Below are 14,153 nucleotides of genomic sequence, written 5' to 3'. Positions count from 1 at the left end.
CAATAAATGGAGAAAGATATCATCTTGCTGAGGCACCATAGTTAAAATGAAAGAAGAAAGTAAATTTTACTTGTTTTGAGAACAAATTTTCTACAACAAGAACCTTCATTAGCCAACCCAAGATAACAAGTGATAGCGATCTCAGCATGTGAGTTTTCAGAAGAAAGAATGGCCACCGTATACTTCAATCAATTTACACAAATACAATTTCATTGAAGACAGTGTGAGGTGTACAACATTATTATAGTGTTTCTCCTTTCATACATATAAAATAATATCTGGCACTTCAAACAACAAAAAGATCTGCTAAATTGTTAACTGAAAATACACTCTTGCAATGCTCAAGCAATGACTTAGCAGGTAATGCTAATAATTATGATGAGTTAAGTTCAAAACTTAGTACATCCAATATTTATCTAACTGCCATGAACCCATCAAAATCAACAAGGTCTAAATACTAACAGATAATATAAATCTAAGCATGATTAGATATATAAGTTGATAGTATTGGTAACATGCAGTGCAACATACATCATCAAGTCTATTTCATAAGCAAAGTATCGCAGCTACAAGTTTAATAACCAGTATGTATGTATTTTTTTATAAGTAGGAAAAACTGTATTAAGAGAAGACTGCTTCATTAAAGAAATGAAGTAGGCATAAATATGCATGTATTATTATAAAAATTAGTAACAGAGTTCTATATTTAAGTTGCATTTATATATTTAGTAATCACTGAGTTTTATTCTTTCTGAGAGGGCATCAATTTTTTCCACTTCAATGGCTGTTATTCAACAATTGGCTCAACATCTTGTCAACTGTAACTTAGAACTACATTCACGAATTAGCCAATGAGCCTAGCACAAATGGCATCTCTTCCTCCCACAAAATAGATGAAGTACTAGTAAGGCTGAACAGTGCCCAATATAATAAAATAATTCTTATACAAACAAATAGTAAGACATCTTTAAAAGATCACTCTTTTTGATTGGTCCAAAGCTTGGGGTCTAACACAATGTTCTTCCGTTTTTGAGTTCCTAGCTTCTCTTAGATCTTTCACATGATATTCTTGTACTTTGTTGATCCTTTGCGTTTCAACATTGTGAACATAAATTGTTTATTTAATATTAATAGAACAGCTCTGCTACCTATCAAAAAATAATCTTCGACGGATTACCAATTAATAAGAACAGAATCAGGATCATCAAGGAAATTTGATGAGTGAAATGAAAAACATCCAACCAATTGAATCTACCAAAAAGAGACTGCATTTTTTTTGTTTCCAAAACCCAACTTATTAATAACATTAACTTGAGGACCAATTTCTGAAGTTGGCTTAAAAAAAAAAGAAAAAAGAAAAAAAAAAGGCATTTCTGAAGTAGGCTTGAACAGCCATAATAGTCCCAAATATGTTAAGACCCTGTCTACCCTGCCTACTTAATATTGGTGCTGCTGGTAGTTGTTATACAGAAGCCTTCAGTAGAAGCCTTGAGGGATGCAGCAGCAGGGTATGCATTGACAAGAGTTATGTGGCTTATCAAGATACGCAGTGAACTATGTAATTAGCAACTAAGCAGCTATCTCACTCAGTATAGTAACAGTGAAGAACTCAACTAATCAGTTAGAGTAGTCTATCAAGCAGCTGGAAGCAGCAGACAGTAGTGTCTAGAGACTGCAGAAGTAAAGCTTAGGCAGTAACAGCAAGCATGCCAGTGCAGCACTAGTTATGTTAGTTGGTAGTTAGTCTTGTGGCCTTGATATACTAGCCTATTGGTTGTAACTCTCTTGTATAGTTGCCTAAGTAATGTTAGTTAGAACCCGTGTGCTCAATAGCATTTACCATGTGATCAATTAGGCTAGCTGTTAGTAGATTAGTTATCTAGTTAGGGAATTCCTGAGCTTGTACATATGAAGGCAAGCCTAAATAGCTGCCAGCCACTGCTGTAAGGATCAGAACAGTAGAGTACAAGCAAGTTCCCTCTAGACGTAGGTTCTTATCAAAATAATAAGCACATTTTAGTTTGTAATAAATTGTTGTTGGGCACATTAGTCCATACTAAAGTTTAACCTAAAATAGTTTATTCATTAAGTTTCCTAAATGAAGCCAGCCATCAGAGCACAATAACTGCTGCTATAACCCTGCCACTACCAACATCAACACTACCCATCCCCCTGCCATACATGGCATACCATCTGAACTTCTCTTCACTTCTATACCATCACTCCTTACTGCAAGCAGCCCCATGTAACCTGCAGATAGGTGAGAATTCACAAGAACCATGTCTGAATCAACAAACAAGGTACCAAAATCCAATCCCTTAATGCTTCTACAAAACATGATTTAGCCCACAATAATAATCCATAAGCAAGTTCAAATTCATGATGCCTATCATATACAAATTCATGATTTGCCGAGGAAGATTTTCTTTGAATAAAACCTGTTTATCTTTGTTTTCTTGTCATCTGGACCCATTATAATTGTTGTCTAACTTATTAAAACCTAGTTTCCAACCCACTCTCTACAAATTCATTGTGTTGGACTCTATGGGCCTTAAGCCTTCTACCCTTTGGGCTTAGGATCCAAGCCACGCTCTTACAACTACCTTTGGACATTACCACACATGGGCCATCTAATGTTGTGCACCTCATTTTTTTTTTTTTTTCAAGATCCGACAGTGACCCAAACTCAAAGGGAAAGGGGAAGGAGCACAAAATCAAGAAGAAAAAAGAGAAGCACCAAACACCAACTGCAGCAAATACAACCCAAACATCGGAAATGCTACTGAAAGAATCTTTCGCAACAAAAGCAAATCTTAAAGGCCTGGTTGAAAATTTATTGTCAAAATACATAACCTTTTATAAATTCAGTCTCCAAAGATAACCCTGTGTGCCAAGTTTAAAAAGCTCTCAAATAATTCTCAATAAGAACTTAATATTTATATACTGTTATAGTTAAAGGTTTTGTCTGAGATGGGTTTGGAGAGAAACATTATTAGTCCTTTTGATTTTCAATTACAATGGATTTCTAGTTCCTATAAACGTTTATTGAGTCCTTAATGAACATTTTTATTTGTTTGAGTCAATTTTTGGACTTGCATTATTAAACCATTGTTTACTCTTTACATAAAGATTAATTATAGTCATTGGTTCAATGGCTCAGAGACACTTAATGTTAATCCTTCATCTTGGGATCAATCTCTTTGAGCTGAAAATCAATTAAAAGGTTCTTTGCAAGTGATGGTATAACCATTGTGTTAATCATACAAATTCTAGACGTTTTTAAGTAGGCTTGAGATGAGAAATTATTCAATACAATGTGAGAACAGCCTTGTAGTCCTCCCAATCAGTGAAAAGAAACTATTCCTTAAACAACTGCTAATTTTATAGAATCAGGTGTGCCAAATGCCAAATATTTGGCATTTGGCACACCAAACACCAAAAACAGACTATCATGAGGAGTGTTAAATGCCAAAAAGTTTTGGCATTTGCTACAGTAGAATCTCATCTTTGGAACGGTACGGAAGGAAATGTCATTTGGTTTTTATTATTTCTTATTCATCTTTCTCTCTCATCTCAAATAAAATATCTCTTCTTATCTTCACTTTGAGTCACACATTCACTACTTCACCCTCTCCACTCTCATAGACTCTTTTGTTCTCTCCTCTTCCATTTTGCTCTCCTCTCTTTCCATTCATGAGCCACCACCAATTTTCTCTCTACTATCACACAAATTCCATCATCACTAATCTATAAAATCTCCTTCACCGATTTTTTTTTTCCCTATTTTTTCGCTCTCTCCTCTCTGTTCTATCTCTTACACTAAAGCTACTTGGTTCGGTTTAGTTCATCTCAAAGCAAAACATTACAATTTCGTCTAGCATCTCAGCTTATTGGGTTTGTATTTCGATGTCGCAGATTCGCTGATTCAATCTCGATATTGTCGATTAACCACTGAGGCAATGGTTTTTGTTCTAAGTTGTGGTGGGTTTGATTATGGGTGTTTATGTGGTGGTTTTGGTGTCTTTGATGGTGGGTTGTGGGGTGATGAACGGTGGTGACTTGTGAGGTAAAATGTGGGGCAATGGGGGTGGTGGGTTTTTTATTTTGTATTTTTATATATTGTTAGTTTTTTTAAGGCGAAAAGCCACTTTTAGTCCCTACATTTTCAAGAGACTCCCATTTTAATCCCTACATTTTATTTTTACCGCTTTTAGTCCCTTTCCTGAAAAACGCTTCTCGTTTTGGTCCCTGTTATTACATCAGAAATGGAGAAAGCTGATGTGGCAAACAGCAAGAATAAATAATAGTAAATTAATGTCCATGTGGCCTAAATTAATAATAAAAAATATTTTTTGGCATTAAAAAATGCCACGTCAGCATCTAAATTAAAGAAAATCAATTTATTAATTTTAACTAAATTAAAAAAAATTAAAAACAGAATTAAAAACTAAAATTTACATGAATTGAGATCTAAGTGTGTCTTGAACAAGAACACAAACCCAGATCTAAGAACACAAGCCCAAAAATTAAAAATCTCAAAATCACCATTTTCTCAAACCCAGCAATATCATCAAATCCTAAAGCCTCATAGTGTCAAATCAATCCAAAAAATACAACACAACCAATCCAAACAAAAAAAACTCAAACTCAGAACAACCCATCAACCACAACGTTTGAAGCAAGCCATGAACCCAGGGACAATCACAGTGACCAAACCCACCAATAAATCACAAACCAAACCACAAATGAAGAACCAAACCACGAAGCAAGCCACGCACCAAACCCAGATCGGAACCACCAACCACCGCCACCCTGACCCGAATTGGAACCACAACCCAACAAAAATTTACCCATGAAACTCATGAATTTTGTACAAACACCGTGGCCCACTCCCAACAAACACAATCAACAAACCCCTCCTCCCCCCAAAAAATCCAAGACTAGCGACAAAAGCCAAATGCGAAAAAGGGAGAGAAAGAGAACTCAACGCCGCCATGCCGCCGCCTTGGACCTGATCTGGTCGGGTTGATGGGTTCACGATGGGCCGATGGTTTTCAGGTGGATGGGCTATGCGATTTTCAGGTGGATGTGCTCTCTCACGTTTGACCGACGAGAGTTGTAGTGGAACGAGCTTTCCGTCGGAGAAGAGCTCGTCGGCGGGGAGCATGGCCACCGGATCTAGGTTTGCTTGAGGTGGGTGGGTTTGCTAGGTTTCTTTTTAAATGAGATGGGTTGTTCTGAGTTTGAGATTTTTTTGTTAGGATTGGTAGTGTTGTATTTTTGGATTGATTTGATACTATGAGGCTTTAGGGTTTGATGATATTGCTGGGTTTGAGAAAATGGTGATTTTGAGATTTTTAATTTTTGGGTTTGTCTTCTTAGATCTGGGTTTGTATTCTTGTTCAAGACACACCTAGATCTCAATTCATGTAATTTTTAGTTTTTAATTCTGTTTTTAATTTTTTTATTTAGTTAAAATTAATAAATTAATTTTTTTAATTTAGATGTTGATGTGGCATTTTTTAATGCAAAAAAACGTTTTTTATTATTAATTTAAGCCACGTGGATATTAATTTACTATTATTTATTCTTGTCGTTTGCCACGTCAGCTTTTTTCCGTTTCTGATGTAACGGCAGGGACCAAAACGAGAAGCGTTTTTCAGGATTAGGACTAAAAGCGGTAAAAATAAAATGTAGGGACTAAAATGGGAATCGTTTGAAAATGTAGGGACTAAAAGTGGCTTTTCGCCTTTTTTTAATGTATTGTATATATTATCTTAATGTATGGAATTGAATAATAGAATATATGATGTAGAATGTATTGTAAAATGATGTGCTAAAATAATAAAGTAAGCTTTTTAGTATCAAAATAGAATATTTATAGAACACCTTCTGAAAATGCTCTTACGGTCACTAAAATCCACCACAGTTGCTTTAAAAGAAATCCATAATAGTTGAATTGTATTAATTGGGAGGATCACATTCCATCATATCAAATAATTTCTTGAATGGGATGCCCTCAAGAAGGCTGGTAATACTAGTCAAGTCCAGTTAGCTTGCACGGAATTGTAGTAAAAAAGTCATGACCAAAAAATTCAGAAAGTGGACTTTCAATTCCAAACACATTTATTGCATGCATTCAAACAAGACTTTTTTACTTGAAAGATAACTTGTGCTTTTATATTGGTTGTTTCGAGAAAACCAAGCCCTCCAATTAGATAGACTAGACCACTTCAAGAAAGTTCAGACGTACAAGCTATTATTCAAAAATTCATGACTATTTTTATTCATGGTCAACATTTGAATTTATACAAACTTCCAAATAGATAAAAATAAATAATAAAAAGTACCTATTATCTATCAATAAAACTATTCTTAATCCTAATCCAAACTAATTTATTTGAATAAATAATACATATCTCTATCATTATTTATCCATTATAAGTTAAAATAAATTAGGCACATGGCACTATATACCTATGCTATGGTTATTACAGATGATGATCAATTATGTACAGTATAATATGATGCTAAAGAGATCATCACTTATCATCTGAGTTCAGGTACAAATGCTGTTCTCTTATATAATCAATCACTTCATCTGCAGTCAGATATTTTATCGACAACCCTCTTGAAATGCAGTCCCCGAGATACATATAAATTTTTTTTTTTTTTTTTAAACCTTCAGTGTTAAATTCATCTTTATATTGGCAATAAACAAATATGCTTTACTTTTACCTTACTCTTGTTGAGCTGATTTGGTTTGGTATAAGCTCATCCACAACTTTAATGTTATCCTGAAAAATTCAATATTAGAGTTGTAACGTTTAGGGTAGACCAGCAAGCAAAGGATCGTAAAGCAGCCATAAATTAAAACAATTGAGTCAATAAAAGCCACTGGGGTGAAGCTCCTTTTTTGACAAAGGATTCAAATTCTGAAGACATGGGAAAATTTGGACCACTTTTAACCTTTTCAGATGATTTCCAGAATTTGGTCAATTGCAAAATTTAAGACTATTTTGCAAAAAGAAAAAGATTTGCCAAACTAAATTGAGAAATCATATATATTCTGAAAAAAGAAAATTTACAAACCAACTAAACAATACGAAAGTCTTTTTTCCCCTCAACAAACCACTATACATAGCCAGTTACTAAGACCATGAACTACTTAGTTTGCATTCCTTTTATTCAAACAAAAGAAAAATTATCAAACTCCTTCGCCAATAACAACATATCCTCCAGTTCTTATAGCATCAATACATACATTAAGGGTCTGCCATAATGATATCTTTCTGTAATTTCATCTCTTTAGAATCTAAATGCTCCAAAAAAATAGCCTGAACTACTACTGCTATTGGTGAAACCCACAGAATTTTCATGGCCCACCAAACTTTTAATTTACCTTCCCAATGACAGGTAAAATTGCCATACAAGCTTTGTCATCATTCAGTTGCATCACAATTAAACTTCAAGAGGCCTTTCAGAGGCTTCGTTCACTGCTTGGATTTCATCACTAGAAGCGTTCCTTTTCAATGATGCAGAAGCATGCTCTTCAACACTCTCAAGAAGCTTTAAATTCTGCAAATTTCCCCCAAGCTCTTCACCCGTTTGTGTGAACCTGTGTGATTGCGAAATACCATTAGCTGATCTCATTGAGAATTCTCCTTTATTACTTAAGATGCATACCAGTTTATTAGGCCTGCTTCTTAGTAGCAATGGGGATTTAATAATGTCATTAAATGGCTCTCCATCAAATTAGCTTTTTTAACTTTTCTAAATTCCATCCATGGCCATTTGTTTGAAAATCAAGTGAGTAAATTTTGTTTGTTGTCATGCCTAAAACATTTGGATATGCAATAATGTGAATCTGTTTATCTACAACATATGATTGGATGAAATCAAGTGAGTAAATAATTACTGACGGAACGAACCTCTCAATCCGTCTGAGTTGTTTGGTGACATCAACCATAGTTGGCCTTGTTTGTGGATCTTCCTCTGTACATGTCAAGGCAAGGTCCACCACAGCTTGTAATTGATGCTCAAAACTAGCACCTCCATCCCCATCTTTAGCCAAGATTGCAGGGTCCACAATCTCGTTTATGCAACTACCTTGAGCACTGTTATGTATGTATGCTAATAAACTAGAATCTTTACCAATTGTCAATCGGGATATTTTATAAGAATCCTCTCCAGTTAAAAGTTCTAGAAGAAACAGACCAAAATCATATACATCAGCTTTCTCAGTTACCTTGCCTGTTGCTATAAACTCGGGGGCGCAGAAACCTAGACATCGAATGCCATCAAAACCTTCCACGTCAGCTTCACCTTCGGGAATTGATACAGAATAATAAAAGCTGGACAATTTGGGAACATCATTTTCATTTAATAAGATACAGCGCATGGAGATAGCCATGTGGATGACAGGTCTTGGGAAGGCAGTATGGAGATAAGAAACAGCATGAGCAATCTGCCTTGCAATCTTTAACCTTCTCTCCCACACCATCGGCTCATGTTGTAGTTCAGTAACACGGGAGACAGAAATTCGATCTGCAAGGGAACCCTTGGCGGCAAATTCAAACACCAAAATGGGAATTCGAGTGTGGAGACAACAACCTATGGGCTTTAATACATTGCTGTGACCACTCATTTGTGCAGAAATCACTAAATCATTGATGGCGAAATTGGCAAAATTATCTAAATGCTTAATGAGAACAATTCGTCCTTCAAGAGAACCTTTGTACCAATAAATTTCCCATGATGGTTGTGCAGGATAATTGTTGGTTGCTTGGTGGAGTTGTTGAGGGGAGAAGGTACGGATGGGAATAGGCTTGGCATTGCAAACAAAAGAAGCCTTAATGAAAACAAATCGTCCTTCAAGAGAAACCTTGTACCAAATAGAGAACCCCGTTACCAGCTGTTCAGAAGAAAAGTTGTTGGTTGCTTGGCGGAGCTGTTGAGCGGAGAAGGTACGGATGGGAATAGGCTTGGCATTGCAAGAGGCAATCAGCTTCTCAAGTAACAGGCTTCCATTCTCATAAAACGCTCTTTCCTCTCTTCGCTTTCTTTTATTAAAGAAATGATGAAATGGCATGAACCAACTCCAGCGCATAATATTAATAGCTTGAATGTGGAACGTCCTTCCTTGCTCTCTTTTGTTTCTGCTCTAAATCTAATACTACTACTCTGCTACTGCTAGCGAGGGATGGAACGTCCTTCCTCTATTTGCAATTTTTTTTTTTTTTTTTTTTGGGAATTTCAAAAGGAAAGTGCAGCTTTTGCTTTTCACATTAGCCTTTCAATGCCAAACATACCGATTGAAAGGCATTTTTATTGTAAATTCATTTCAGGAGGTGCAGCTGAATTCCTCTATTAGTTTTTATTTATTTATTTTTATTTAAATTTCAGAAGTAAAGTGTACCTTTTGCTTTCCTTTCACATTAGCCGTTCAATGCCAATCCATACCGTGTGTTTCTTTGGAGGGCCACACGGTTTCTGTAGGATTTGCTTTTATTTATTTATTTTATGGTCCTCTATTTTGTTCTATTTTTAATTTGTTCCTCAATTTTTTATAACACTTTCACTTTTTTTCTTATATTTTTAAACTTACTGATATTTTGATCCCGACATCATCTCACTTAAAAAAATTAAAAATAAAATAATAATTTCAAACTTGTAGTGAATTCCATTTATTACTTAGGCATTCTTTGTAAATAAGTCCATTTATTACTTAGACATTCTTTGTAAATGAGATGGTACTAGGGACCAAAAGGACAACAAGTTTAAAAATATAGAGATCAAAATAAAATTATAAAAACTTAAAGACCAAATTATAAATATGACCAAAATATAGAAACCAAAAAGTATTGTCGTCAAAATTTTTGTTTTTTGTTTGTTGCCTCAAAATTTTTTGAAAATAATCCAACTTTTACCTTTTTGTAACAAATTTAACATAAAAATTACCAAATACCATATCTTTCGATAAACACTATAAAAAAAAAGGTACTTTGTCCACAACACACTCTAAGAATAATGGATTTATGCAAAATTTAAAAAAAAAATGGAAAACAAATACATGTGAAGCACAAAAATTATGTGGATTGACCTTAAATCTACGTTCACAGGTGGTGTCGAGAAAAAAGTTAAACTAAAAAATTAGAATGGCAACCCTAATGACACTTAGAAAAATCAAATCCCAAATGTACTCAAGGGGCTCTCTCTCTCTCTCTCTCTCTCACACACACACACACACACACACAAGCAAAAGCTAAAATGATTCTTGTTTTCTCTAAACAAAATTTTGGATACTCTATTAGAAATATAAACATCTGGTGGAATATACATATATTCGAATTCTCAGAATATTAATCCAATATACTTCTAAAAAAATTATTAAAATCCAATAATATATAAAGTTATAGATTAGTTTAACATCTCTAAGAGTTACAAACTTACATTATATGCAAAACTTAATCCTAACTCAAATATTCTCTTTCATATATATATATATATATTAACTTTTGTGAATATTACATCATTTAATATTTTTTTTATTGGATTAATACGTTGAAAATCTCTTTGCTAAATTACACGTTCTCGTTATTTTTAATATGAACCCCAAACTTTGAGTTAATTGGCTATCATTTATTATAGATTCATAACCCTATTGTGTGAATAATTTGAAAGTGCAAAAATATCTCAAAATATAAGCATTTTATATAATAAATAATTATCCATCTATTATTAACTTTGTATTTTACAATCATGATTAATATAACAATTAATTAGATAATAAAAATTTATTCAATGATATTAATTTCAACTCAACCCTATGTATATTCACACCTATAATATTCCAAGGTCAGCATAAGCTTTTGGTAAAAGGTTTTTTATTTTTTATTTTTTATTTTTTATAATTTGATAGTTAGAGGCGAGAGGATTACATGCTAATCAATTAAGCTTTTACTCAAGATTTAATTCAAAGCATAGTTGGCTTCAGCTTTGCTAACTAACTACTGTAGGGACGAAAGGCTTAGGAATGTATATTGGGCCGTGGCATTATCCGAGAACATTTAGTAGTCCAAGGACATGTAGACTTTAGCAAAGAAGTACAAGTCCGTGAATTATGGAAGGATTTTGGCCATGAAGGTTTGTGAAGGTAGTCTGAGGATAAATGCCTCATCAGCTAAGCAAAGCAGAGGTTAGAAGGTTTGATCTGCCATCAAGAGCCACATTCCGGACGATTCTACTGATAAGGATAAACATCATGATGAAATAGGACAAAGGGGAGCTAAGAAATATTTAAGAGAAAGCTGCTACCACCGCATTAAAGGCTTTGTAGCTAACCCTCTGGCCGCATTCATGTGAAGGTGATGTCTGAACAGTGATATTCAGTTTTACAGCTACACCCAAAGACTTCAGGAAAGTGCTGATAGGATAAGGATCAAGGCAAGCAACTTGACCTACATGTGCAAGGTAGAGATGAAGCAAAACAGGAGAATATAAGGAAGAAAGAGCCCCTTTACAAAGGGGCCCATCGGAGAATCTGTAGAGAAAAACACTGTAGTAATAAATACTGAACTTGTAATCAGATTCAAGAGAGATATATACAAGAACTATTCTCCTCGACCTTTGCCGAGGAAGATTTTCTTTGAATAAAACCTGTTTATCTTTGTTTTCTTGTCATCTGGACCCATTATAATTGTTGTCTAACTTATTAAAACTTAGTTTCCAACCTACTCTCTACAAATTCATTGTGTTGGACTCTATGGGCCTTAAGCCTTCTACCCTTTGGGCTTAGGATCCAAGCCACGCTCTTACAACTACATTTGGACATTACCACACATGGGCCATCTAATGTTGTGCACCTCATTTTTTTTTTTTTTTTCAACATCCGACAGTGACCCGAACTCAAAGGGAAAGGGGGAAGGAGCACAAAATCAAGAAGAAAAAAGAGAAGCACCAAACACCAACTGCAGCAAATACAACCCAAACATCGGAAATGCTACTGAAAGAATCTTTCGCAGCAAAAGCAAATCTTAAAGGCCTGGTTGAAAATTTATTGTCAAAATACATAACCTTTTATAAATTCAGTCTCCAAAGATAACCCTGTGTGCCAAGTTTAAAAAGCTCTCAAATAATTCTCAATAAGAACTTAATATTTATATACTGTTATAGTTAAAGGTTTTGTCTGAGATGGGTTTGGAGAGAAACATTATTAGTCCTTTTGATTTTCAATTACAATGGATTTCAAGTTCCTATAAACGTTTATTGAGTCCTTAATGAACATTTTTATTTGTTTGAGTCAATTTTTGGACTTGCATTATTAAACCATTGTTTACTCTTTACATAAAGATGAATTATAGTCATTGGTTCAATGGCTCAGAGACACTTAATGTTAATCCTTCATCTTGGGATCAATCTCTTTGAGCTGAAAATCAGTTAAAAGGTTCTTTGCAAGTGATGGTATAACCATTGTGTTAATCATACAAATTCTAGACGTTTTTAAGTAGGCTTGAGATGAGATATTATTCAATACAATGTGAGAACAACCTTGTAGTCCTCCCAATCAGTGAAAAGAAACTATTCCTTAAACAACTGCTAATTTTATAGAATCAGGTGTGCCAAATGCCAAATATTTGGCATTTGGCACACCAAACACCAAAAACAGACTATCATGAGGAGTGTTAAATGCCAAAAAGTTTTGGCATTTGCTACAATAGAATCTCATCTTTGGAACGGTACAGAAGGAAATGTCATTTGGTTTTTATTATTTCTTATTCATCTTTCTCTCTCATCTCAAATAAAATATCTCTTCTTATCTTCACTTTGAGTCACACATTCACTACTTCACCCTCTCCACTCTCATAGACTCTTTTGTTCTCTCCTCTTCCATTTTGCTCTCCTCTCTTTCCATTCATGAGCCACCACCAATTTTCTCTCTACTATCACACAAATTCCATCATCACTAATCTATAAAATCTCCTTCACCGATTTTTTTTTCCCTATTTTTTCGCTCTCTCCTCTCTGTTCTATCTCTTACATTGAAGCTACTTGGTTCGGTTTAGTTCATCTCAAAGCAAAGCATTACAATTTCGTCTAGCATCTCAGCTTATTGGGTTTGTATTTCGATGTCGCAGATTCCTTGAAGGTATCGCTGATTCAATCTTGATATTGTCGATTAACCACTGAGGCAATGGTTTTTGTTCTAAGTTGTGGTGGGTTTGATTGTGAGTGTTTATGTGGTGGTTTTGGTGTCTTTGATGGTGGGTTGTGGGGTGATGAACGGTGGTGACTTGTGAGGTAAAATGTGGGGCAGTGGGGGTGGTGGGTTTTTTATTTTGTATTTTTATATATTGTTAGTTTTTTTAAGGCGAAAAGCCACTTTTAGTCCCTATATTTTCAAGAGACTCCCATTTTAATCCCTACATTTTATTTTTACCGCTTTTAGTCCCTATCCTGAAAAACGCTTCTCATTTTGGTCCCTGTTGTTACATCAGAAATGGAGAAAGCTGATGTGGCAAACGGCAAGAATAAATAATAGTAAATTAATGTCCATGTGACCTAAATTAATAATAAAAAATATTTTTTGGCATTAAAAAATGCCACGTCAGCATCTAAATTAAAGAAAATAAATTTATTAATTTTAACTAAATTAAAAAAAATTAAAAACAGAATTAAAAACTAAAATTTACATGAATTGAGATCTAAGTGTGTCTTGAACAAGAACACAAACCCAGATCTAAGAACACAAGCCCAAAAATTAAAAATCTCAAAATCACCATTTTCTCAAACCCAGCAATATCATCAAATCCTAAAGCCTCATAGTATCAAATCAATCCAAAAAATACAACACTACCAATCCAAACAAAAAAAACTCAAACTCAGAACAACCCATCAACCACAACGTCTGAAGCAAGCCATTAACCCAGGGACAATCACAGTGACCAAACCCACCAATAAATCACAAACCAAACCAAAAATGAAGAACCAAACCACGAAGCAAGCCACGCACCAAACCCAGATCGGAACCACCAACCACCGCCACCCTGACCCGAATTGGAACCACAACCCAACAAAAATTTACCCATGAAACCCATGAATTTAGTACAAACACCGTGGCCCACTCCCAACAAACACAATCAACAAACCCCCCC

The 14,153-nt window shown here is 34.7% G+C and overlaps 1 protein-coding gene and 1 long non-coding RNA gene across 27 annotated transcripts in view; one reads left to right on the top strand and one right to left on the bottom strand.

The window, feature by feature from the left end:
* Positions 1 to 564, top strand: part of LOC126694314 (uncharacterized) — a 61,951-nt gene extending 61,387 nt beyond the window's left edge. For both annotated transcript variants that reach the window (XR_007645713.1, XR_007645714.1), the window contains exon 3: positions 449 to 564. This is a non-coding gene — a long non-coding RNA (uncharacterized LOC126694314). The remainder of the gene's footprint in view (positions 1 to 448) is intronic.
* LOC126694308 (nicotinamide/nicotinic acid mononucleotide adenylyltransferase-like) overlaps positions 1 to 9,369 on the bottom strand; it is a 74,181-nt gene extending 64,812 nt beyond the window's left edge. For 8 of the 25 annotated variants that reach the window (XR_007645709.1, XR_007645708.1, XR_007645707.1 and 5 more), the window contains exon 1: positions 7,932 to 9,369. Coding sequence is in view for 12 of the 25 variants with exons in the window: in XM_050390485.1 (XP_050246442.1) it covers positions 7,932 to 9,109 (1,178 nt within the window). In the remaining 13 variants the exon portion in view is untranslated. Of the gene's footprint in view, positions 1 to 103; positions 2,386 to 6,738; positions 6,798 to 7,036; positions 7,619 to 7,931 lie in introns of those variants that run through there. The other 17 variants (XR_007645705.1, XM_050390476.1, XM_050390495.1 and 14 more) reach the window with 15 other exon arrangements.
* Between the last annotated feature and the right edge of the window lie 4,784 nt (positions 9,370 to 14,153).

Source organism: Quercus robur, chromosome 8 (assembly GCF_932294415.1).
Source record: "Quercus robur chromosome 8, dhQueRobu3.1, whole genome shotgun sequence".
NCBI lineage: Eukaryota > Viridiplantae > Streptophyta > Magnoliopsida > Fagales > Fagaceae > Quercus > Quercus robur.
This window is presented reverse-complemented; position numbering and strand designations above follow the sequence as displayed.